At 48.5% G+C, this 25,311-nt stretch overlaps 1 protein-coding gene across 5 annotated transcripts in view; it reads right to left on the bottom strand.

The window, feature by feature from the left end:
- ATP9A (ATPase phospholipid transporting 9A (putative)) overlaps positions 1 to 25,311 on the bottom strand; it is a 132,645-nt gene that overhangs the window by 34,656 nt on the left and 72,678 nt on the right. For all 5 annotated transcript variants that reach the window (XM_047744960.1, XM_047744959.1, XM_047744964.1 and 2 more), the window contains 4 exons: positions 25,139 to 25,299; positions 22,897 to 23,039; positions 21,777 to 21,889; positions 14,165 to 14,377 (listed from right to left, as the gene is read on the bottom strand). In XM_047744960.1, coding sequence (XP_047600916.1) covers positions 14,165 to 14,377; positions 21,777 to 21,889; positions 22,897 to 23,039; positions 25,139 to 25,299 — 630 coding nt within the window. The remainder of the gene's footprint in view (positions 1 to 14,164; positions 14,378 to 21,776; positions 21,890 to 22,896; positions 23,040 to 25,138; positions 25,300 to 25,311) is intronic.

Genomic DNA, 25,311 nt, shown 5'->3' on the forward strand with positions numbered 1-25,311 from the left:
AGGCCGAATAATGGCCCCAAAGAGGCCCACATCCCAATCCCCAGCGGTGGGAGTCTGTTACCTTACAGGGCAAAACGGGCTTGGCGGGGAAGACAAAGACAAGGGACGGGGCCCTGGGAGACCATTCTGGATTGTCATAATCACAGGAGTCCTCAAGCGGCAGAACGCTCCCAGCTGTGGCCAGGGAGAAAACTGCGGGCAGAGGGAGGCTCCGGACGATGAGAGGGTGTTGGTTTTGAAGACGGGGGAAGGAACAAAAACCAAGCAATGCGGACAGCATCTAGGAGCTGGGAAAGGATAGGCTGCAGAGTCACCCTGGGGCATCCAGGAGCAACACAGGATGCCCTGCCGACACCCTGATCACAGGTGGGTGAGCCCCAGCTCCGACCTCTCACCTACACCACTGGAATCCATCGACTGTTTCAAAACATCAGATCGCAGCAGCTGGCGACGGCAGTGATAGGAAACACATCCAAGAGTCTAGCAATTTTAATGCCAAACAAGCTGCCATGTTATTTTGAGCCAAGTCCAAGAGCACTGGGGGGAGGGGGTCTAAAAAAGAAAAGGAACCCCTTCCCCTTTGTTCCTGGAAGATTTAATCTTTAGGGAAGGAGACAGAGGCAGGTTTTAGGAGAGAGCAGACCTGGGGAGTGACAGAGGGTGACAGAGAAAGGAGCGTATGGGAGGTGTCAGTTCTCAGATGTATTATCTTTAAGACCAGAAGTGGGGACACAGGTGCCCAATATGGTCCTCTGTAACCATGAGCAATATTCCACAGGGTCCCTGTGGGGGCCAGACGCCGTAAGAGTCACTGTCCTAGGGAACCCACAGATGTCCACACTTCCACTCCATCGGGGTGCTGAGCCCCCCTCTTCCTCCTCCAAGAGACTCTGCACAAGTGGACACCTGCGGCTTCACGGTTCTTTCTGTTTCCAGGACCCCGAGGCTCTCCTGGGCTGCTACTGCCTGAAGCAGTGGGGAGATCCAACCCGGGATCCCACCCAGCTCTGCCACCCACCCCCACTCCCTCCTCTCAGCCAAGTGCAGGGCTCCGAGGGGCTTCTTTTCCGTTTCTGTTCCAGCTCGACACATTCTGCGCACCCATCTTCAGTGGGCTACGCTCGGATACCTAACGAGGTTTTTGCTGTGGACACGGATGGGGTTTACGCTAGCAAGAGGTTTATGCTCTAGAATGGGAAAGTCCACCCTGTTTGAATGATGTCGTAAGAAGGCAACCAGGATTCCCATGAATGGAAGGTGCTGTCACACTGACCTCCACCTCCACGGAACAGGCTAATCAAGTAATGACTGTTTTCGGTCTTTTTCGCTATGAGCCTACATCAGCCTTTGGAAACCCATTCATTAACTTGTTTAAGTCAATGACTCTGACTTTCAGTAGCGTCTGTCTTATCTGCTAACAATCCTTCCTTAAAGTCTAAAATGAAGGAACATGGGTATACACAAAATAATCCCATCTGTACGCAAAATGTGTATCCGGGGCCACACATGTGAGCAAGACTTGTCTTCTACTTTTTATCCCTCTGTTACCACTGCAGCATTTTTGTCAAGTCCATGCACTTCTTTTATTTTTAACTTTAATTAAGGAAACACATATCCCAACACAAGATATCACAAACACGTAAGGACACACGAGCTGAAAAAGTTTACACCTTTACAGACCAATTTTCTAACAAAGAAAAACTCTTCACGGGAGGCCTTCGACCAAGACTGTTAGCGAAAGGGGTTTTTCCAGTCTTGTTTTCAAGCTGCTGTGACTTCACCCCTTAAAAACCTGTTTCATTGCTCTGAAAAGATGTGAAAAGTTGGTGTTGCTGGGTTTCAAGGAAATACAGTAACTCCCCCAGAGCCTGCTCCACAATCAAGAAAGAATGTGGAACTCCAGACCTGGATGGGGCTTCTTAGATGGTAAGGCAGTTCTGGCCTTGGCCAGCCCAGGGACCTAATGGACCCTACTGGAGGAACAGTTGGGTCTATAAATCTGAAATGACAAGCAGTGACAAATGCTGACAGGTGAATTACACCTGTAGGCAAACACCTTCTAACTGCACTTTGCTTGGCAGCGAACCTCTCAATGGAGTGATTGCTGGCCCCCACCCTGGGTCCAACTTCCTCATCAAAACTTCCCTAGGTTTCCCTGGGGACTGACACCCTTAGGACATGAGCCCCATGGTGGGGGTGGCGTGGAGGGGGTCTCTGATTCTCACCTTCCACTCTCTGGCCCACGTTAACCTAAGTCAGAGTTAATTTGAAGCTTGAAATCCCTGAGGTCCTACTGAGAAGAAACCGGTTGGGAACTGGGGTGCTCGCCAACCCTTCTTGATTGCAGTGGGGACAACCATTTCAGGGGTCAGGAGAGACAACTGCATTTCTTTCCAAAACAAGATGTATAAAATGAGGCTACTTCTTTCTCATCCTGGTGGGTCCGGGCTCCCATTCAAAAGAATCATCCCGGGGCGCCTGGGTGGCTCAGTGGGTTAAGCCGCTGCCTTCGGCTCAGGTCATGATCTCAGGGTCCTGGGATCGAGCCCTGCATCGGGCTCTCTGCTCAGCAAGGAGCCTGCTTCCTCCTCTCTCTCTGCCTGCCTCTCTGCCTGTTTGTGATCTCTGTCTGTCAAATAAATAAACAAAATCTTTAAAAAAAAAAAAAAAGAATCATCCCATATCACCCAAGCAGAAAGGATTTCGGGAGTTTTGAGTCTCCCTGTCCTTGACAGCCAGAAGTAGGGTCTCTGGGGCTTCGGATCAGAAATATCCAGAGCTCAGAGCAGCAGCAGAAAAAGAAACCCCGTTAAGGTTGAATGAATGAATGAATGAACAAGTAAATTAACTCAATCAAATGAAAACCGAGAAGGGACGGAGGGTGGGGAGCTGGGGTCCTGAGTCGCCTGTGTATTCTGGTTTGGGTCAGGAAATCAAAAGGACAGGCTGCTACGCCCCCTCCCTAAAATGCCCATCTGAAGAATTCATGCCAGAACGATCCATGAAAGGGCTTTTTCATCATTGTGGGTCAGCAATAAACCACCTGTGACAAGTTTTAATAATTTTCCCTTTGTACCTGGGAATATGTGCTTGGGAAAGATGCCAGGTCAGGCTAACGAACCTTGAATTCTTGTCAGGGACAGGATACGCAGTAATCCTAAGAGCACACGGGAATCTGGTATCTTTGGGGGCATTCAAGAAGATCAACACTCAGGCTCACAGAGACGGGCCAGTCCTCCCTAACCCAGCCTTTCAAGGCTATGCGTACGTCCAGAGACCTAAGGTAGTATTTACCTAATGAGGAAACTGAGTCAACAAGGCACCGCTGGGGGTTGGACAGGCAGCAGACAGGAGGAGGGCAGGCTCCACAGGGGCAGGGGTAAACTGAGGCAGCAGCCACCCAGCCCCGCTAACCACTGCCTAGTAGAAACTAGGCCCACCATTTCCAGATCTGATCTTCCTCAAGAAAAGCTGATTCTTGGGTAACATTAAGTGATTTTAAAAATATTGCAGCAGATATTAAAAAAACAAAAACAAAACAAAACAAACAAAAAAAAACCCCACAGCCTGGAGCAAACAAAACACCACGGGTCTTGCTTAAGAACCTGCCAGCAAGATCGTGGGGTAAAAGGCCACTCCCTGACCCATGTTTCATGACCCGGTACCTGGATCAGCTGAATCACTGAATCAGATGAAAATTCGTATCTGAAAAGAATGGCGTCATCTCCATAAAAAATTAGCCCTTTAGAAGCTTCTATTCCCTTAAGCCCATTCTTGGCCAGCCCAAATAAGAAACGGGACAGAATATTCTCGCACCTCCCGCCCATGAGGGAGCTAACACCAAGCGCAGCTCATTAGACAGTTTCCTCCCCTGTCCCTCACACGCTCACAGAGCCCCCTCTCTTCTGAGCAGCCAAAACTCCGTTCAAGAGTCTTACCCCCCGGGGTTAATAAATAACATTGACGGAGGAGAGTTTTCTCCTTAAGTTCCTGACTCTGTTTTCTGAGCTCACCCTGGGGCAGGCGGAGGACCTGGCCCACAGTGCAAGGGCAGAGCCCCACTCACCTCTCAAATCCTTCTCCCTCCCATCCTCCCCTCTGACTCCTGTCCCCCTGCCTGCAGCGCAGATACCAGGAGGCATTTGCAGGCGGCACACACCCCTGATGAACGTGGCCCTGCAGGGGAAAACCTCACGGGCTGCCCCACAAGGACTGAACCTGCGGGACCTTGCCCACTACCACCATGCTCCCATGTCCCCCATGTCCCACGCCCCACTGCAAAGCCACGGTTATTATTCCCAGTGGTTCTCAGCGTCACTCTGCAACAGGGTTGGGAAAATGCAAAATGAGACAACTGGGACCTTTTACATACACACTCGGGGACGTGCAGAGAGACTGAATCCATCCGGCTATCTGTCGGGACCTTAAAACTCAGGACAGGGGCACCTGGGTGGCTCAGTGGGTTGAGCCTCTGCCTTCGACTCCGGTCATGATCTCGGGGTCCTGGGATCGAGCCCCGCGTCAGGCTCTCTGCTCAGCGGTGAGCCTGCTTCCCCCTCTCTCTGCCTGCCTCTTTGCCTACTTGTGATCTCCTCTCTCTCTGTCAAATAAAAAAAAAAAAAAAAAAAAAAAAACCTCAGACAGCCAGACATGGGGGACAGAGTAAATCATCTGGGGCGTATGTGAGCAGCAGAAAAGAGTGTAGCCACTAAACATCCTACCATAGACACTCCAGGGCAGGGATGAGACGATATATCACCAAGGGGACAAATCAAGATGGAATGTGGAACAACACCAAACATTTAAATTCTATGCACAGAAGAGAGATGGGAAGGGAAAATACCAAATGTTTTTTTCTCTAATAGTTCATTTTTTCTATTTCTTTTTTTTTTTTTTTAAGATTTATTTGAGAGAGAGCTTGCAAGTGTAGTGGGGAAGGGCAGAGGGAGAGGGAGAGAACCTGAAGCAGACTCCAGACCGCATGCAGAGCCCAACTCTGGGCTTGATCTCAGAACCTTGAGATCAGAACCTGAGCTTAAATCAAGAGTCGGATGCTTAACAGATGGGGCCACCCAGGCACCCCTGCTTCCTTTTTCTATAACGTGCTTATGTTACTCTTATAATTAGGGGGGACAACTAAAAATAAAATCTGCTTCTAGGTGAACTTTATCTTCACTATACTTTTCTATCTCCCAGCACAGTGACCTGGACACAGGAACGCCCTCCTGCCACTAAGTCACTGGGGAAAGACCTGTGCACACAGCTCTTTGCTTCTCTCTCGTACATCTGTCAGGGGGCTACCAGGGGAGAAACGCACCGTTGTCGGTTTTCCTTTCCAAGGATAGGATCCTGGAGAAATGAGTGGTGAAGACAAGACACTCAGTGGGAAGGATTCTGGGGTCTGCTAGGTTTCTTAGCACCAAGCATGGAAGCTGCCCAAAATGAGAAAGGGAAGGGACCAAAAAACATACTTCACTGAGCCTGGGAGGCAAAGAGACCCTGAACGCCAGCTCAGAAAAGGCAAGATTAACCAGACACTGGGAAGGTCACCCAGCATTAGCCCTGAGCTCCCAACACAGGTGCACAGCACTGAGTCCCTCATGAGTGACAAAGCACGTTCAAGCCCTCATCCCATGGGTGGAGAAGCAGTACCGCAGCGTCCCACGGCCAGCCCCAGGACGTGGGCTGCCTCGTTTTAATCCTGCCAGCCACATGGCCTTGGGGACACCCCGGAGCCAACCTACACCTCATTGGCAAAACAGACATGATCGTAGTAACTGGGTTGCAAGGGCTGCCCAGGGCACAGCGCCCGCACGGAGAGCAAGTATTCAGCAAGTGGCCACTTCCTACAACCGTCCGCTCACCGACGATTTGCCTAAAATCACTCCACTAAGGAACCATCTGGCACTGTTGGTGGGAATTCAGACTGGCGCAGCCCCTGCGGAAAGCAGTGCGACGGTTGCTCAAAAAGTTAAAAAAGGGAGTGCCTGGCTGGCTCAGTCAGTAAAGCATGCAACTCTCGATCTTGGATCTCGGAGTCTGAGTCCTACGCTGGGCACAGAGATTGCTTTAAAAAAAAAATAAAAATGGAGTGCCTGGGTGGCTCGGTCAGTTGAGTGTCTGCCTTCAGCTCAGGTCATGATCCCGGGGTCCTGAGACTGAGGCCCAAGTCCAGCTCCTTGCTCAGCAGGGAGCCTGCTTCTCCCTCTCCCTCTGCTTCTCCCTCTCCCTCTGCTGCTCCCCTGCTTGTGCTCACTTGCTCTCTCTCTCTCTGTCCTGTCAAATAAATAAATAAGATCTTTAAAAAATAAACAAATAAAATTGTAACAAGAGAGTATTATGTTAAGTGAAGTAAGTCAGAGGAAGACAAATGTCCTATGATTTCATTCATATGTGGAATTTAAGAAGTAAAACAGATGAGCCTAGGGGAAAGAAAGGAAAAAAAAAATAAGATGACAACAGGGAGACAAACCATAAGAGACTCTTAACTCCAGGAAACAAACTGAGAGTGGCTGGAGGGGAGGTGGGGAGGGGGATGGGGTCACTGGGGAATGGGCATGAAGGAGGCACATGATGGAATGAGCGCTGGGTGTCACATGCGACTGATAAATCACTAAATTCTCCCTCTGAAACTAATAATATAGTATACATTAATTATATTGAATTTAAGTAAAAAATGTCCTAAATACATAAAATAAAAAGTTAAAAACAGAACTACCCTATGAACCAGTAACCACACTACTGGGTATTTACCCAAAAAACAAAACAACGAAGGGATACATGCAGCCATATTTACTAGAGCCGAATTATGGAAGCAGCCCAAGCGCCCGTCGATAAAGGAATGGATAAAGAGGCGATAAACAGGGGCGCCTGGGTGGCTCAGTGGGTTAAGCCGCTGCCTTCGGCTCAGGTCATGATCTCAGGGTCCTGGGATCGAGTCCCGCGTCGGGCTCTCTGCTCAGCGGGGAGCCTGCTTCCCTTCCTCTCTCTCTGCCTGCCTCTCTACCTACTTGTGATCTCTGTCTGTCAAATAAATAAATAAAATCTTTAAAAAAAAAAAAAGAGGCGATAAACAGATCCACATATGCACTGGAGCATCACCCAGTCATAAGGAAGAACGCCATTTGCCATGCGCAGTGACATGAACGGAACGAGAGGGTTTAACGCTAAATGAAAGAAGTCAGTCAGAGAAAGACAAATACCATACAATTTCACTCATGTGTGGAATTTAAAAAACAAACAAACAAACAAATGAGCAAGGGGGAAAAAAAAGAGAGACAGGCCAAGAAAGAGACTCTTAACTGCAGAGAACACACTGATGGTCACCGGAGGGGAGGGGGAGGTGGGGGGCGGAGGGATGGGGGAAACAGGTGGTGGGATGAAGGAGGGCCCTTGTCAGGGGCACCGGGTGATGGATGGAATCATCTGGTTGTACTCCTGAAATGAATATTACACTGTGTGTTAACTGGACTAAAATGAAAGGACATAAAATAAACCTTTTTTTTAAGATTTTTTTATTTTATTTATTTGACAGAGAGAGAGATCACAAGTAGGCAGAAAGGCAGGCAGAGAGAGAGGGGGAAGCAGGCTCCTGGCTGAGCAGAGAGCCTGATGCGGGGCTCAATCCCAGGACCCTGAGATCACGATGTGAGCCAAAGGCAGAGGCTTAACCCACTGAGCCACCCAGGCCCCCCAAAAATAAATATTTTTTAAGTTAAAAAAAATTAAGCAGTAAAATAAAAAGTCAGCATGTGGCAGTTAAACACAGCTGACCACTGGCCTGGGGGAGACAAGAAGCCAGTGTGATGCCCTTACCTGCCATGAAAGTGGACAGGAGGGTCCTAAAATGCCCCTGAGACACTACGAGAACACACAGTACCCCAATATTTTAGTAAAACTCAGGCCTCTGCGCACGTCACCACTTGGTGACACTCCAGGCACTGACACGCTGAAAGCAAAGGTACACAACCGAGTCTATAATTTACAACTGCACTTCTATGATTTTAAAATATGTTAATAATGAAGGGGCGAGAAAAATTCTAATCCATGCAAAGAATTATTTCTGCAAGGATACTCAGATACCCATCACAATGGGTGTCTCAGAGGGAGGGAGGAGGTCCCTTGCAGAGCAGGCAAGAGTGAAGGGCTCTGGGTAAGGAGGAGACACGTATTTCACCCTACGCTGCCAGCACGGGGCAGCCTCGAAGAACATCCTAGACATGACCTAGAACTTGTCATTAATTGCTCTGAAATTAGTGATCCATCCAAGGCAAGGCCAAGGCATCAAGAAACTTTCCATCATACACATAACAAGTCCACACGTGGCAGGTGCTCATAAGGTACACACGTGCACACACACATACACTCATGCCTACATACAGATGAACACACACACACACACACACACACACTCATGCACACAGAAATTCTACAGGAATAGGACATCGGAGACTTGCTAAAGGGTGTTAGTGAACTCACTCCAAGCTCCTTCCTTCCCTGTGCTACAGCAGGATGCTGTACTATGGAAACATGCAATTACATCTCTACATATAGGAGCAGACACCTGGGGCAAATCTATAGCAGAGAATAAACTGTAATCTGTAGGTGGGGGATAAAATTAATGCTCATCTACTTTTTTCTCGTATCTACAATTTTACTTTTCCTGTAATGAGCACATTAGTACTTGGGATTTTAGATGCCTAAAAAAGTTTTCAATATGAACGAATTCCTGGAAAAAACAAAAAAAAAAAATGAGTCCTAGGGTTGATTCAACCTGCTCTTAGGCGAGCACCTCCTTGACCATTCACACCAAGAAACAAATGCATTAAACATTCGTCACACCACCTCGGCCAGCCCTCCTCCCTTGCCTGCAGGCCCGGGCCCCACTTCCAATGCTGCCGAACATCCAGGAAGAGATGGTTTGCCCTCGGGGCTGAGCACTATGGAGCACCTCTCTCTGGCCAGATTACACGGATTTCATTTCCCCTGGGCGTCACCCTATGGTGGCAAGCAGGGCCCAGTGCCCCTCGGGCTGCAATCAGTGGCTGAATAAAGCCACTTCAAGGCTTTTTCCCAAGCAGAATGTGCACAGGAAACAAATTTAGGAAATCCTGCTTTCTGTTACAGGAAATGAATCCTCCCCTGACTGGCAGAAATTATTCCGCCAGCCCCGAAGTAAAAGGAATGCCGGTTTCTATGCGTTTTCCAGACACTGACCTTGCCTAGACCGGCAAGGTTTTATTGATACAGAATATCAAAGGTAGGATTCTAGACCCAGCCAAGTCTAGGTGGAAACCCACAGGGATTTAGAAACAGTACAGCTTTCTTAAAGATTTTGCTGGAACTCGATGTAGCCTCCTTTCTGTCACGTAGTGTTTCCATATACACAGATTGTATTCTGCAGTATACATCTTTGGAAACAACTCAGAAAGCAGGTCGGTAAAGTATTAACAGTGGTCATATCTTTAGTTAGCCGGATTACAGTTTGCTTCTTCCTTCTTTGACTTATCTGTATTTTCACATATTCTGCCATAAACATGAAATAACTAAGCATTAATAAATCAATTTGTTGGGTGGGGGGGGGGAGATACTAGTAAGGTAACACTGACCTATGTGATGACATCAAAGACCGAAAGAAAATACTTTTTTTTTTTCCCCCAAACACTATTCAAATCTTAGAAAAACATGACAGGGCTGAATCTGAGTGCAATTAATGAACAGGGGCTGAGAAGCACAAAGCATTCCGTGAAAGATTTACCCTCGTGGAAAAACTCTGCCAAGTGTTAACACAAATATATCAAAGTTCAGTGGGAACCAGGAGTGGGGGACAGGCATTAGAGAACCCCCATACGCGTGTCAATCAATGGCCCGTGTTAGGAGCTCACGGGTAGCCGTGCTGATCAGATCGTCAACGTCTGAAACATGTTCAAATTCAAGTCCCTTCAAACACCCGTCAGCTTCTGGTTTCCAGTGCATAACTACCAAGAATCCGGCCCTTTCACACATCTCCCGTTTAGGGATACTGTCTCCCATTTCCAAATGGAAAAGTGAGCATTGGGGCGCCTGGGTGGCTCAGTAGGTTAAAGCCTCTGCCTTCGGCTCAGGTCATGATCCCAGGATCCTGGGATCGAGCCCTGCATCGGGCTCTCTGCTCAGCAGGGTGCCTGGTTCCTCCTCTCTCTCTCTGCCTGCCTCTCTGCCTACTTGTGATCTCTGCCTGTCAAATAAATAAAATCTTTAAAAAAGAATAAAAATAATTCTGGGAATTATCCGTTCATTTATACCAGGAGCCTTAGAAACACTCCTTCACTGTGACCCACAGGACTGACTGTCCGTTAAGGGGCTCACGACAACCCTCTTGTCACAGGGGCACGGAGGTACAGCGAGGAGCGGCCAGCCACGTGTGGAGCTGGGATCCCAAGACTAACGTGCTCAACGGTCTCACCCCTGCCGCGTCCCTGGGGACAGGAGCTGCTGTCTTGTGAAACACTGACCCCCCCACCCCAGTGCCCCATTCATCATAGGCACTCCAGAATGCCTGCTGAATTAATAAGCCCAGTCACACCATTTCTAGAAATATCGGGTGTAAGGATACTCACAGAAAATGTGTATAAACGTTAGGCTAAACATGAGAGATAACCCAAGTTCCCACAAGAGGAGAAGGGTTGAAGACATTAGCGTGTGTACGTAAACAGTAATTATAAAAAGCTTTCTTTCAAGGATATTCAAAAAATGTGGCAAGGAGGCATGATGGAAGTATCCAGTTTAAAACGGAGAATACAAAACTTTGTTAAAAACTCCCATTTTTTTAGGAAAAAAAATATATGAAAAGATATCGGAGGACCACATTCAAAAAGTTCTTAGTGGTGGGCACCTGGGTGGCTCCATCAGTGAAGTGTCCAAATCTTGATTTTGGTTCAGGTCACAGTCTCGTGGTCATGAGATCCAGCCTACACCAGGCTCTGTGTTCAGTGGGGAGTCTGCTTGGGAGTCTCTCTCTCCCTCTGCCCCTCCCCACATTTGTTCTAAATAAATAAATAAATAAAATCTTAGGGGAAAAAAGTTCTTAGTGGTTTCTGAAAAATAACTAAGTAAAATGACTACGAGTTTGGGTTGTGACAACACATTCCCTGGGTTCGAACCCTGGCCCTGTCAGGCAGGGGCTTTATCATAAGAGTAATTAGCAAGAAAGAACAGCAACTTTACCATGAAGAAACCTGGGGACACCACCTGACCCACGTGACCATAAGTTAGTATCTTGAAGAGCAGGACACCCCAACAGCAGGTCTCCCTATAACACGTACTGAGGACAGAGCCAAATTTGCAATAAACTGAGTCCTCACCAAATTTTGATGACAAAATGTCATCAAACCAAAACTTAGGGACGTTCTACAACAGCCTTTATCTTTGAAAGTGTGGGGGCCACGAAAGTCAAGGAAACCTGAGGAACCATTCCACCTTAAAAGAGATAAGAGGTATGAGGGGTGCCTGGGTGGCTCAGTCAGTTAGGCGTTTGCCTTCAGCCCAGCTCATGATCTCAGGGTCCTGGAATTGAGCCCCAAGTCAGGCTCCCTGCTCAGAAGGAGTCTGCTTCTCCTTCTGCCCCTCCCCTGATTCGTGCTCCCTAATAAATAAACAAAATCTTAAAAAAAAATAAAAAGAGAGAGAGAGAGAAAAGGTATGACAACTGAAGATCGCATGCGTTCCTGGGTTGGACTCTGATCTGGGGGGAGAAATATTCTTGTGTGTGTGTGTGTGTGTTTGAAATAAGTTGTCAGTGGGACAACTGATGACATCGCAGGATAGAGAGCAGTACTGTATCAATGTTAATTTCCTGTTTCTGATAAATGTCCTTGTCTTTTAGGGAAAAAAATAAAATACTTACAAGTAAAAGAAGATCATGTCCACAGCTAACTCCTCTAAGGTGAGGAATGATAAAGCACGGGTAGAAAATACGTAACATTTGAGGAGTCAGAGTGACGATTTGGTGCTGGGGAATTCTTGGTACTAATTTTACAACTTCTAAGTCTGAAATTATTTCCAAAACAAAAAGTTAAAAAAAAAAATCCAGATGACTTTAGGCTAAATATTTAACCTCTCTTTGACTTTTCTCTTCTGAAAATGGGGTCATAATGGGGCCCCTTCATTGCTAGAAACATTAAGATGAGATTCTACACAGAAAGCACTTCAAACGGGATCTGATGGGCACCAAAGGCTCAAGGAAAGGGGCCCATTGTCATCTTTCAAGAATGAGACTGCAACTGATCCAGGTTCTTCTTTATGGTTGTCTGAAATGTCCAAATGTTCTATACTGAAAAGTAACAGCTTTCATAATCAGAATACAAGTTTTCTGGAAGGGAAGGAAAAGAAGGAAAAAAGACCAGGAAGTTACCCGCTTGTGAACTATCCCTGAGTCTGAATCACACTGAAGTCAGGAAGACAAAGAAGATCCTATTTTCATGAAGAGGGCACTCCCATCACATGACACCCCGAGACCCCGGGAGGGAGAGCAATCAGGGGCCTGTTACAAAAAACTGTAAAGAGCCATCATGCTAAGAGACCCTTGGTTCTTGAACATGGAATCAAATGAGTCCCGGTTCTAGCCAGAGAATGTGTTACACAGAAACAACAACCTGGAAGTACGTGGCTTATTGGACTTGATCAAAACTAAACACTTGGGGCACCTGGGTGGCTCAGTGGGTTGAAGCCTCTGCCTTGGCTCAGGTCATGATCCCAGTGTCCTGGGATCGAGCCCCACATCAAGCCCCCCATCGGGCTCTCTGCTCAGCGGGAAGCCTGCTTCCTCCTCTCTCTCTGCCTGCCTCTCTGCCTACTTGTGATCTCTGTCTGTCAAATAAATAAATAAATCTTTAAAAAAAAAAAACTAAACACTTTAGGGTTTCAAAGGACATCATCGTGAAATTTAAAAAGACGGCCTTCCTAGTAGGAGAAAATACTTGCAAAGCATGTATCCCATAAGAGACTTTTGATCTGGAATGTATTAAAAAAAAACTCAACTCAGCAACAAAAAGACACATATTTAAAAGGGGGCAGAGGATACTGGAGAGAAGAAGATACACAAGTAGCCAGTGAGCACATGGAAAGACGCTGAGCACGGAGCCGTCAAGGAAAATGCAGATGAAAACCACAAGGGAGGTCCCACTTCACACTCACTAGAATGGCCAGAATCCAAAGGACTGACAAGGACCCTGTTGGCAAAGGAGAAGGGAAACTGGAACCCTTACATGCATCATGGCTCAGGCTGTAAAATGACACAGCCACTTTAGGGAGTGGCATGGTAGTTTCGGGAAGCTCAAACGTGGTGCTCACGTGGGACCCAGCAGTTCCACTCCATGAAGATGTACGTCCACCCAAAAACTTGTGCACAAAAGATCCCAACAGCATTATCCATAACAGCAAAAGAAGGAAAGAAAAAAAGGAACACTCCAAATGTTCACCAACTGATGAACGGATAAACAAAATGTAGTATTACCCATGCCATGGGCCATCGGTCACCCATGAAAAGGCCTGAGGGACTGATACACACCACTGCATGGATGAATCTGGAAAACCAACGCTAAGTGAAGGCAGCCAGACACAAAGGTCACATACTGTACAGAATAATGTCCAGTACAGAATAAGTGTCCAGAATAGGCAGGTCTAGAGAGAGAGCAGGGCTGGGGGCTGCCAGGGCTGGGGGGAGGGCAGGAGTCCAGGAGGACACGGAATGGGGTACTTCATTTTAGGTGGTGAAAATGATTGTCCTAACAGTCGCAGAACTCTGTGAATACACGAGAAAGAAACACTGAACTGCGTGTGTTAAATGAGTAAGTACGATACACGGGCTCTAGCTTCAGAGTGTGGGAGTTTTTTAGCAAAGGGAAGGCGCCACTTAAGTGAGGCCTTGTGCCCACACGCTGGCCACCTGAGTCACGAACCAAACCTCTTTCTCTTTGCTTATTTGGGCTATATCTGGAGTCCAAGAACATTTGTTCTAGAGGGAAGCAAGTCCTACATGAATCCGAAAATGTGTTTCCCTAGCAGCCCAGTCCCCCCCGGCTCGTGTCTGCGGACAGGTGGCTCCCTCGGGGAACCCCACGCCCCAGCACGTGGAAAACAGGCACAGACTCTTCTGTGCATCCGACCGTCTCCACCTGGGCTTTACCTCATCTGGGCTGGACGCCTGGTACACGCGGCAGGAGTCTTCGTACTGCTTCTCGGCCTCGGCCTGGTCAGTCACACCGTTGGACTCGTACACGGGAGTCACGTTGTGGCAGAGCGCGATGGCCTTCACGGCCTCGTGCACACGGCTGCTCATGGTCCGCCGGACCTTGGTAGTGAGCGTGGGGCCCTTCTGAGCAGGCGGGTCCTGGGATTGCTACAGGAAAGAGAAAGGAACAAGAAGATGACTGGAGACACAGAAGGGTCTAGAACGTGTGGAAGAACCACCACATGGAGCAACCCTTAGACATGAATATACGTCTACAGTGACATTACAATATACGGCGTGTCCTTTTTATGGACCCAATCATTCATAATTGGCAAAAAAAAAAAAGTATATGCAAAATAGAGAAAAAAACATTACAAATCAGCAAATGTGGGTGATTCTACCTTTGAACACATGAATCTGTCCTCCTTTGGGTGGGATCAGGAGCCCCTGACAGAGGGAGGCCTCATACACCACAAGTGAGGCTGGCGTAGGAGGTCAAGGCTTCTCAAGCTGGCATGACTGACCCTTGGAGAGGAAATTCTCTGTTGCAGGGGCTGTCCCGCACTCAGTCTTCAGTAAAACTCAGATGCCCTCTGTGGTCCATGCGGCCTACCTGACCAGCCCCTGCCCACCCTGCAGCCTCCCTTCATGCAGTGTTCCTCCTCCTCCTCTCTGCTCCAGCCACACTGGCCGTTCTATTCTTTGAATACCACCAAGCTCCTTCCTACCTCAGGGCCTTTGCACCTGCCTTGCCCTCTGCTTGGAACATCATTACCCAGATCTCGCAGGGCTGGCTCACTCCTTCTCATCCCTGAGGTCTCAATTCAAATGTTACATACTCAGAGAGGCCCTCCCCGAGTCCCCCAGCTCACAGTCCCCCACACCGGGAGTCACGCTCCCACACTACAATGTGCATTGCTGTGTTCAGTCCAAAACAGGCTCGTTCGCCCGAGGATTCTCCAATTAAGCCATGAGAACAGAACTTGTCCGTGTGTGTTATTCATCACTGCAGGCCTCGTACCCAGAGCAGTGCCTGGCACGTGCCGATACTTGCTAAACAAATTAAGAGCTCAGGACTCCTAAGGGATAGTGGGGCATCCTTCCCTGACTTGACTATTTTCCTATTTCCAGGAAGAAATAAATATCAAACTGACCAACACCCCTCCCAGGTTTTAAATCACAGTTGTGGACAAAAGGAACCCCTGCAAAGGTCTTCCTCCACAGCTAACGGAGTCCCGGAAGTTAGAGACACCTCTGGACTTACTGGGGTGGTGGACGCCATTAGAAACATATTTTATCCAACAGAAGAGAAGCAGTCCAGTCCCGCAAAATGAATTGTGTTTTATACCCACGAACACGTGACTGCCCCAAAACAGAGAACAGATGGGTCAGGAGAAATAAGAAAACGACTTTCATTTCATTTTTTTAATACTATTTTTAGCAGTGGCATTAGCCTCCCCAGGTAATTAGACAATTACTAAATTATTCTGGTCATGCAGGCGCACACACTGCTTTAGCTTCCTGCTCTGTTAACCTCTGGTGTCAAGAGGACACGAGTTTCACTTCCAGGCCAAAGGGCACTGCATGGTTACGGTAATTAGAGCAATGAATCAGAACTACAGTTTAAATGAATCATTATTTGCCAAGTGCTTTTAATTATAAAGAATTTAACTCTAAAAGTATAACAAGGACTGAAGATTTACAGAAAGGTTCTCTCCCCTGGAAAGACTACACCCAGAGGGTTCTCCACGAGCTCCGTAATTTACGATCTAGCCACAGCTGCGTGTCTTCGATTTGCCCACATGCCTCAGCACCTGGACCAAATTATTATTTAACATTTGGGGCAATAACAAGACCTCTGACAACATCATTGCTTTGGCCAGCAAGTTTCAGTAAGAATGGGTTTGAAGGAAAGGACAAGGGAAGGGCATCCTCTCCAAATCTCTGAACTATATAAGCCATCTGAACTCACGTCTCCAGAAATACTCCCCCTAGTATTTCAAATGGGGGACAGCACCGAGCTCTGGGACTTTGCATTCCAGGTGAAACCAGCCGAGAGCAAGGCAAAGAGAGAAACACAGGAGCCCTGAATTTTTTGCAAAGACCTCGCTCCCAGACCAGGGAACCAGCCGACATCCAATCAGAAGATGGGTGATTAACCCCTACCAACACCACAGGCCACAGGTGTCGTGTCTCCAAGTTCATTTATTTTCTCCCTCAAATTAACACTTATCCCCCTTTCCAACCAAAGACGTTTCAGGGAGGAGAAATAAAACCGTGGATTCTGAAATGGTCTCTTAATTCTCAAAGGAAAGGCTCATCCACCCACCGAAGGGCTGTCCACATGCACCTTGAACGTGCTGGTGATCACCAGAGGCTCGGCCCGCGTCAAGAGGAGGGCCCAGTCTTCAAACATCCTCACATTCCCCATATGGAAGAGTTTCACATTGTACCGTGTTTATCTGTGGCCTCCTCCCCATAGGCCTTGAACCTACGCACATTTCTCCTTACTTAAAAAATACCAGGGGAAAACAAAACCAGATGTGGTACCCACAGAGGTGGGGCTCCAACTCCTTCTGCCCCGGAGGAGAAACCACGGGTCCCCTTGTCGAGGGGGGACCCAACGGGCCCACACGAGGTCAGAAGCTGGAAGAGGAAATCAAGGCCTCCACAGACAGAGGCCCCTGACGAGGGCCCTCGCGTGGCTACCTCACACCATACACCACTTCAAGGTCATTCTGCACGTCCCAGACGACACGTGAGACACACGGCTGAAAACGAACACTGGGCCTCCCCGTCTCGCTGGCGATCCACGGCAGCGGCCCCTCCCAGCAAGAATGCCGGTCTGTGTCAGAGGGACGACAAATACCAAAATTAAAGGTCGATCCCCCACAAATACCCGTTTTCTTCCTAAATGCAATTAAAACATCTCCACGTAGGAGCGTTCGTAATAACGGACCCTGGGGACAGGTTGCAACTGGTAAAAATGCGGTTCCACCAAAGAGGAAGAACGGTCGTGGAAGCCCCACTTCGCCCCCCAAAGAAGGCTCAAAGCTCATAGCTCGTTACCCGCGCAGGTCACCCCCCACCCCCAGACTCGGGCTGCGAGCCTCTACTTCCAAATGAGTCAGCTGAGCTATGGGATGATTACGCGATTGAATAAACTCAATGTTAACTACTTCACAGACATCACGAGCACCGCTAAGGCCACACTTTTCAGTCTGCGGAAACTGAACCCCATATAACCCAGGGTTTCGCCCCCCCATCAGGCAGTGTCCAGAGATATTTCTGGTTATCATAACTGAGGGAGGGGGCACCTCAGGCATCCAGAAGGTAGAAGGAAAGGACGCTACTGAACACTGGGAGGCCCAGCACAGCTCACATGACAATTATATCTCAATTTTAGAAAAAAATTTTTAGAGGCGCCTGGGTGGCTTTGTGGGATAAGCCTCTGCCTTCGGCTCAGGTCATGATGCCAGGGTCCTGGGATCGAGCCCCACATCAGGCTTTCTGCTCTGCGGGAAGCCTGCTTTCTCCTCTCTCTCTCTGCCTGCTTGTGATCTCTGTCTGTCAAATAAATAAATAAAATCTTTAAAAAATATATTTTTTTTAGATTTACTTATTGATTTGAGAGCAAAGCCGTGCGCAGGAGGGAGGGACAGAGGGAGAGAGAAATTTCAGCGGACTCTGTGCTGAGTGTGCAGCCCCACACAGGACTCAACGTGGGGCTCAATCTCATGACCCCGAGATCACAACCCAAGCCAAAATGAAAAGTTGGATTCTTAACCGAGGCACCACCCAGACACCTCTGTAGCTCAATTTTTTTTAATGTACTAGTAAATAAAGAAGCCAAAGGAAAAAATCATCCTATCTCCTCAGCCTGTCATGGTTTTTCCTCAAAATGTGTTGGACATTTACAGTTTATTTAGGTTTTTATTAATAGTCAGCAGTCTCCCTACAGAAATCTTTTTAAAGCCCCCTCTTTATGAGGTTAATTTAGTGAAATGACGTCCGTCAAACAGGTCACACGGACACTCATCACCTGCGATCTACATTTCCACGTCCTAAAAATAAACCTCCACAGAATTCTTGACTCCTGCCACTCTTCCCACAGGACACCTCAAGACGCTCGTCGGACATACGGATGGACCAAGGGTCCCTGGCTTGATCTCAATGCTCTCGAAATTTAAGATTTAAATTTTGCTTTAAGTTTGAAAATACAAATGCAGAGCAAAGAGACGCCCTACTCTCTTCTTCCATCTCTCCAACAGGTCACCTTGCAAACCCTGCTGTGGAGTCCGCAGATTGAGACACTGGTTTTCTGGAAAACAGGGCAAGCCTCAGGTTCATGGGAGCCTTTCAAATGCTATTGTACTTCAGAATCACCCGGTTCACTGGTTAGAACTGTAGGTCTAGAGGGTCCGACCATCCCAAGGGATCTGCCCCAGGAGTTTCAGATGGTGGACTTCATGAAACGCTGGCCTAAAATCCCATTATTAAACTCTAAAGTCAAGTCAATGGCTGTGGGAAGCTCAGGGGATCTTTCTGGGGTTGTGGCACTGGTTCCACAGCTCTGTAAATTTACTTAAAAAAAAAGGGGCGCCTGGGTGGCTCAGTGGGTTAAGCCGCTGCCTTCGGCTCAGGTCATGATCTCAGGGTGCTGGGATCGAGCCCCGCGTCGGGCTCTCTGCTCAGCCGGGGAGCCTGCTTCCCTTCCTCTCTCTCTACCTGCCTCTCTGCCTGCTTGTGATCTCTCTCTGTCAAATAAATAAATAAAATCTTTAAAAAAAAAAAAAAAGTCACCGACTTGAACACTTAACAGAGCCGCATTTTATGGTAGATCAACTACACATCCATAAAGCGGTTTTAAAAACCTGGAAGAGCCCTTGAAAGCCTCATCACGAAAGTATTCCCGTGTTCACAGCAGGGTCTTTGGATGGCGTGGGAGAACGCACACACCTCGCGGGGTGAGTGGGTACCGTAACTCTGAGCTCACGCCAGCCTCCAGACAACCTGACCTGTAACGCTCAGCGATTTTTAACTCCAAGGCCAGGGTGGGTAAGTGAATTTATGAGCTTCCGCTAAGCCAGGGGGCTGGGGTAGTGCTCACGGTAAGAAATGTCTTTCTGGGACTTTTAATACTTTACAAAGTGTGTTTATCTGTGCTGAAGCAAAAACGGACCATAAAAGCTGAACTACGCAAATACCCTGAGAAGGGATGGTTTCTGTAAATATCACAAGCTCTTAAAAACCCCACCCCAGTGGGCAAAGGGGTGTCTCCTGCCGGGGGGGCGGGGCGCGGCACCACAATCACCAGTCACCCTGCAGTGCCAAGGAGAGGGCTGGAGGGAGGGGGGTTCAGCCAGGCGCTGGTGAGCGTGACCACCCACACAGTGGACCCCCTCGGGTGGGGCCCACAAGGCATGTGGGTTCAACGGTTCAGAGGGAAGAGTCTGTTCCAAGACACAGAAACAAGGCAGCTCCCCCTGCCCCCCATGCCAAAGGAGTAAGTGGAGGAGAGGGTGAACGCCAGGAGGGAGGGGTGGGGATGCAGGCCATGCCTGCAGCACACGGAGGTCTCAGGCCCAAGATGGAGTTAACAGAACAAGGGGCACCCCGTGCTCACGGGAGGGGTTCAAGAGGAGCAGCAGGGAGACTGTGTGAGGCAGGGGGATGTGTGCACAGCCAGGCATGGGAGAGGGCAGGTTTGGCCTAGCAGGTGACAAGAGATGAAGACAAAAGGCCAAACACATGATCAGGTGGGAGCAGACCTCACCAAGGGCCTGGGACTGATGGCTGAAGGCAGGTAGGGATGGGGAAGGAAGGGGCATTTCTCAGATCCTGGGAGAGAGCAGTGTAGCAGGCAGGGGTAGCACTCCCTAGGACAAGAACCTCTGGAAAAGAAGCAGGGGTGTGGGAATATGGGAAGGAAGTCAGGACTATAGGGACTCTGTCCTTAGGCTCCGTAAGCAGCCATGCCAAGCACGCTAGTGTCTCAAGTCTAGAGCTCCAGGTGGGGCCGTAGACAGAGACAGGGGTCATTAGCACCTGCGGGGGCGATGGAAGGAGGAGGAGGAGGGACCATCTGGAGAGTGACACATGGGGGCCAGTACAGAGCTACAGACCACCAACGCTATGGAGGGAGATGGGACAAGAGAGAGGGACAGGGACAGGGGGCTGGACGTGGCTTTTCCTTCCCATCCAACTAAGTCCTCGTGAGTCTTTAAGAGTCCTAGAGTCCATCTTTAAAACTAGTCCAGGGATCCATCTGGAGACAAGCCACAAATGCCCACACAGGCAGCCTAGAAGAATTACAGGTGTTTCACTTACGTGGATCAAATTAACTGTCCTCTGTTTAAAATTCACTCCAACTTCCAAACTGTATCCCCTGCTCTGCCATTCTCAGGAAATAACCCTAGAAATCCAGGAGTGCCTACCAGTGAATGTTCCGGAAAACTCAACGTCCCATGTAACCATGGCACAAAGCATTCAGGAGTTCTACCTCTACCCCGTATTGGGAAATACTCCCTTCGCATTTCTAACTGGCCTTCTGACAACAACATTATTATCTATTTTGACAAATTTAAGCAAAACATGGCCTCTCTATTCTCATGTCCAGACAAGTGCCACCATGCACAGCTGGCCCATCAGCCCTGATGCATCTCAGAATTACCAAGGGTTTGCCCGTGTGTCATCTTACCTCTGAGACACAGCAGCCCAGCCCTGCCCTAATCACAGTGAGTTAGAATCCCTCACGTATGAGGCCCAAGTCAACGTCCTTCCTTTTGTTTTTGTTCTTAAAACATCACTAGCGATTCTGAGTAGCCAAGGTCGTATACCCAAGGGTGTGTGTGTGTGCGCGCGCCCACCCACAGGTATAACTTTTTAGGAATATGAGGACGCTTTCCAGTAATACCTTTCTCTGAAAAAGGACTAGTTTTGAAAAACCTCGTGGAAACAAATGCGGGAGCAGAGAAGCTGCAGGCCACCTCCGATAAATTAACCCCTTCCATGTGGTCACAGAGTTGACCCGGACGGGAAACTGAAGCCCACCGGTGATGACGGTTTTTCCTGAGCAGATCAGTCATGCCTGCTGCTTTGGCTCCTGACCAGGGAAAGGAAGTAAAAGTGACCCGCGGGTGCCCAAAGCTATTTCTGGCACTAGTCACTGGCAGACAAGTCTCTCTCAGGTTTTTCCCAGTATCCATAAGCATTTCAGTAGAGCAGGGTAACTCTGGAAATGAGAAAGATGGCACAGGGGAGGGGGAGAGGTGATTTCAAGGGTGATTTTATTCAAAACATAAAGGACTGATGGTTGCCCTGGATTTGGAAGGAGAGGTGATGGGGGAGGGACAGGGAATAATGGCTACTGGGGACAGGGGTCTCTTTTGGGGGGGATGAGACAAAACTGATAGTGGTGATAGTTACACAGCTCTGGGAATACACCAAGAACCATTGGACGGTACTGGTTAGCTGAGTGAATGGGACAGTATCAGGAATCCTATTTCAATACAGGCGTCAGTAGATGCAAAAGAATTGTTTCCAGTATCAAAGCAGAAGGCGTTACCTGGGTATAAACACTGAAAATGTGGCTCTGAACTTCATCCATGGAGTCAAGGCTATAGGCCACGGTGCCCAGGTGCAGCCGTTTGAAAACCATCTCGTTCTGGGTGAGAGTTCCTGCAACACAAGACACATGAGGAACCCCGCCCACCTCCTGGGGCTTCGAGGAACAGGAGGGACAGCTGTCCGTTTTCTGAGCGTTTACTACTCTACGCCCTGCCCTGGTTTCAGCACTGCCCCTGCTCAGGAGATGTCTGCGCTGTTTATCTGGTCTGTCCAGGATCGAACTCCTTTTCTTTTCAAAGTACCTTCCTGGATTTCCACAGGGGGAACCATCACCCTCATTCCCTGGGATGGTCTAGAGGGAGGGTCAGGCAGGGCGGCTGACTCATTCCAGCAGCCCAGACGGTAGCACAGGACTTACACTGGATTCTGTCCAGAAGGGATCTGAACCCTGGGCAGACGGATATACGGACAGAAGACGGACAGAGTCAGGTTCACCCCACTGAGGGAGTCCTACAGCGGCTACCCCAGGGGCTCTGAAGCAGACATATCCAGAAATTTTCTGGTTCTGTTCCTTCCTGAAACCTCATTTTTCTCTGATGGGGTGAGCCACCCCAGATCTTTGCAACAGACTCGCTTTTGTCCCACGGTCACTAAGTGGTAGAGAGGAAGCTCAACCCAGGTGTCCCCACTCCCCGTCCTTGCTCTTAGCCACTCTGAAAGCAAATTGCAGGGCAGTGTTCTGGGGTGCAGCTCTGAGGACTTGAAGCCTGCTCGGTCACCCTGTGCTTCTGACACGGCAGTCAACCTCCCCGTGCCTCGTTTCCTCATCTGTAAAATGGGGCTAAAAATGCCTCCCTCACAAGATGAGGTTGAGGATTCACTAGACCACCCTCTGTGAGCACCCCGAGAAGTGCTTTGAGCCTAATTAGTACCAGGTAAGGCTTTGCTGCTTGACAGTGAGGACAATCGTCACCAGCATCATCACACAAAAAATCAACATTCCTCAATAGCTGAAGAGAATAAAACAGCAGCAAGCATCCATCTCTAACATCTCCAGGAAGAGAATGCAAGCGCCTCCTCTCACTGGGAAGCCCAGGAAGCTCCAGGTAACAGCTCACCTGTCTTGTCCGTGAGTAAGTAAGAAATCCTGCCCAGCTGCTCAGGGATGGTGCTGGAACGAACCACCGTCCCGGGGATTTTCGAGTCCCTCCGGATCACCCAGCTGTACACAATCTTGCCCATGTCCAGGTTCACACGCAGGCTAGTCCGAAAAGCAGAGCAAACAGGTTAACAGGATGTCTGTGAGGCTCCCTGTGTCTCTATCTGCAGACGGCGAGGACCCTAAATGACTCTAAACCCCATCAGTGGGGCCGTAACATTTGGAAACCCCTCCCCGGGGGCAGCACAGCCTTGCGGCGGGAGCCACAGAGTCCACAAGTCATCTCTCAGCTACCTCACAGAAAAAAAATCACCACTACCACGAAGTTATTTTGGACTAAAATAAAACAATGAAAGTTTAAAATGCTTCTAAAATACTGAAAAGCGGGGTGTGTGGGTGGCTCAGTGGGTTAAGCATCTGCCTTCAGCTCGGGTCATGGTCCCAGGATCCTGGGATTGAGCCCCAAATTGGGCTCTCTGCTCAGTGGGGAGCCTGCTTCTCCCACTCCCCTGCTTGTGCTCCCTCTCTCTAGCTATGTCTCTCTGTCAAATAATTAAAATCTTAGAAAAAAAAAAAAACCCGTATCAGATCAGCAGCGAGTCTGCTCCTCCTCCTCCCCCTTCTCCCCACCCCACAGGCTTTTTCTCTCGCAATTAAATAAATCTCTAAAAAGAGAGAGAGAAACCATTAAGCGTGCAGCTCAGTGGTATTAAGTTTAATCACACTGTTGTGCAACTATCACCACCATCCCTCTCCAGAACATTCTATCTTCCCCAACTGAAATCCCATGCCTATGAAACAACTCCCCACTCTCCCCTTCCTCCAATCCCTGGCACCCACCACTCTCCTTTCTGTCTCTCTGAACTTGACTGCTCTGGGGACCTCACACGAGAAGACTCATACAGCATGTGACCTTCTGGGACCAGCTGATGACACTCAGCATAATGTCTTCAGGGACGTTGTACTGTGTGTCTGAATTTCATTCCTTTTTAAGGCTGAATAATATTCCATTATATGTATTCTATTCATCTTGAGATATTATGTTATTGTAAAAAATAAAATTTTAAAAATTGTCACATTCATTCATACTCCTATAAATTAATCAAACTGCCCACTATTTTCCTGGCTAGTCATTGGCCGTAGAAAGAGTCAACTCACTAATTTTCAATCACGCAGTAGACAGAGCTTTAAAGATTACAACGTCACTTAACGTTACCTCACACTTTTTTTGCTGGTGATAGAGCAGATGTACTTATTCTTTGAAACCAAGATCCAGACCACACTGGCGAGGGGTCCAATGCCCCTGTTCTAGGAACACTGCGGTACCAAAACTACAATCCCTATCCTTAGGAAAACATGAATTCTAGCTGGGATGACATAAACACCCAAAAGAGCAAGACAAATTACAAGGCAAAATACCAAGTTTAATATTAGAAGCACTAGAAGTTTCGGGGGGGAAAATGATTTATTTTAATAATATTTACTAAACATCAATTATGGGGGACAGTTGAAACGAGTCCCCAAAAATACAGAGCTAAACAGTTAAACCTAGAATATATAATAGGGCTGTTCTAAAACACATCGGGGTACCAGTCACCAGTATATCTGATGTCCAGAGTTACTTACAATACATTGCTCTAAGAAAAAAAAAAAAAAAAAAGGTAGACTCTCCCTTTAAAATAGAAAAGAGGCTAGAAAGATATATACGCCAAAATATTAAGAGCACGTATCACTTAGTTGTGAGATTAGAGGTGATTTTGATCTTATTCTCTGGTCACTGTGAATCTTTGTTTTCTCCTACTACGACAATTCCTTGTATTATCTTCTAAGAGCATTTATTCAGCCTCCAAGGAAGGCAAGCCAGCGGCTGGCCTGTGTCACGAATGCTCCTTAGTCCCAGTATTTCCCTCTGAGTGTGGACTCGAGCCCAGGATCCATCTCAACACAGCCCCCCCGGCAGCCAGCGCCAAGCTCCAGAGCCGGCCCACGAGACGGGCGCTAAGCGGCATCCCCGGCACAGGGCAGGCAGGGCAAGGGCTTCTGAGCAAAGACTGATTCAAGAAAGGCTGGTTCAAGGAGGAACCGCCCTTCCCCTGCTGGGGCCCAGAACAGGACTCAGGTTCCCGACTGCGCCCCATCGTCGTCTCCAAGGGGACCACAAGCGAAAAAGAGGACAATGGCCTGGCTCCTTTTCTGCTCACCTGATGGGGATGATGTTGGAGAACAGCAGGAGGAAGCGGATGATCTGGAGGTACCAGCGCCCAGCAAAGTGCTGAAGGGCCACCATGACCAGCGACACCACCACCAGAGCGCCGAAGAGGATCTTGGTCAGGCAGTTCACCTCCAGGTCAAACAGGCCGATCTGTGGGACGGA

The sequence above is a fragment of the Lutra lutra genome, chromosome 9 (assembly GCF_902655055.1).
Source record: "Lutra lutra chromosome 9, mLutLut1.2, whole genome shotgun sequence".
NCBI classification, from domain to species: Eukaryota; Metazoa; Chordata; class Mammalia; order Carnivora; family Mustelidae; genus Lutra; species Lutra lutra.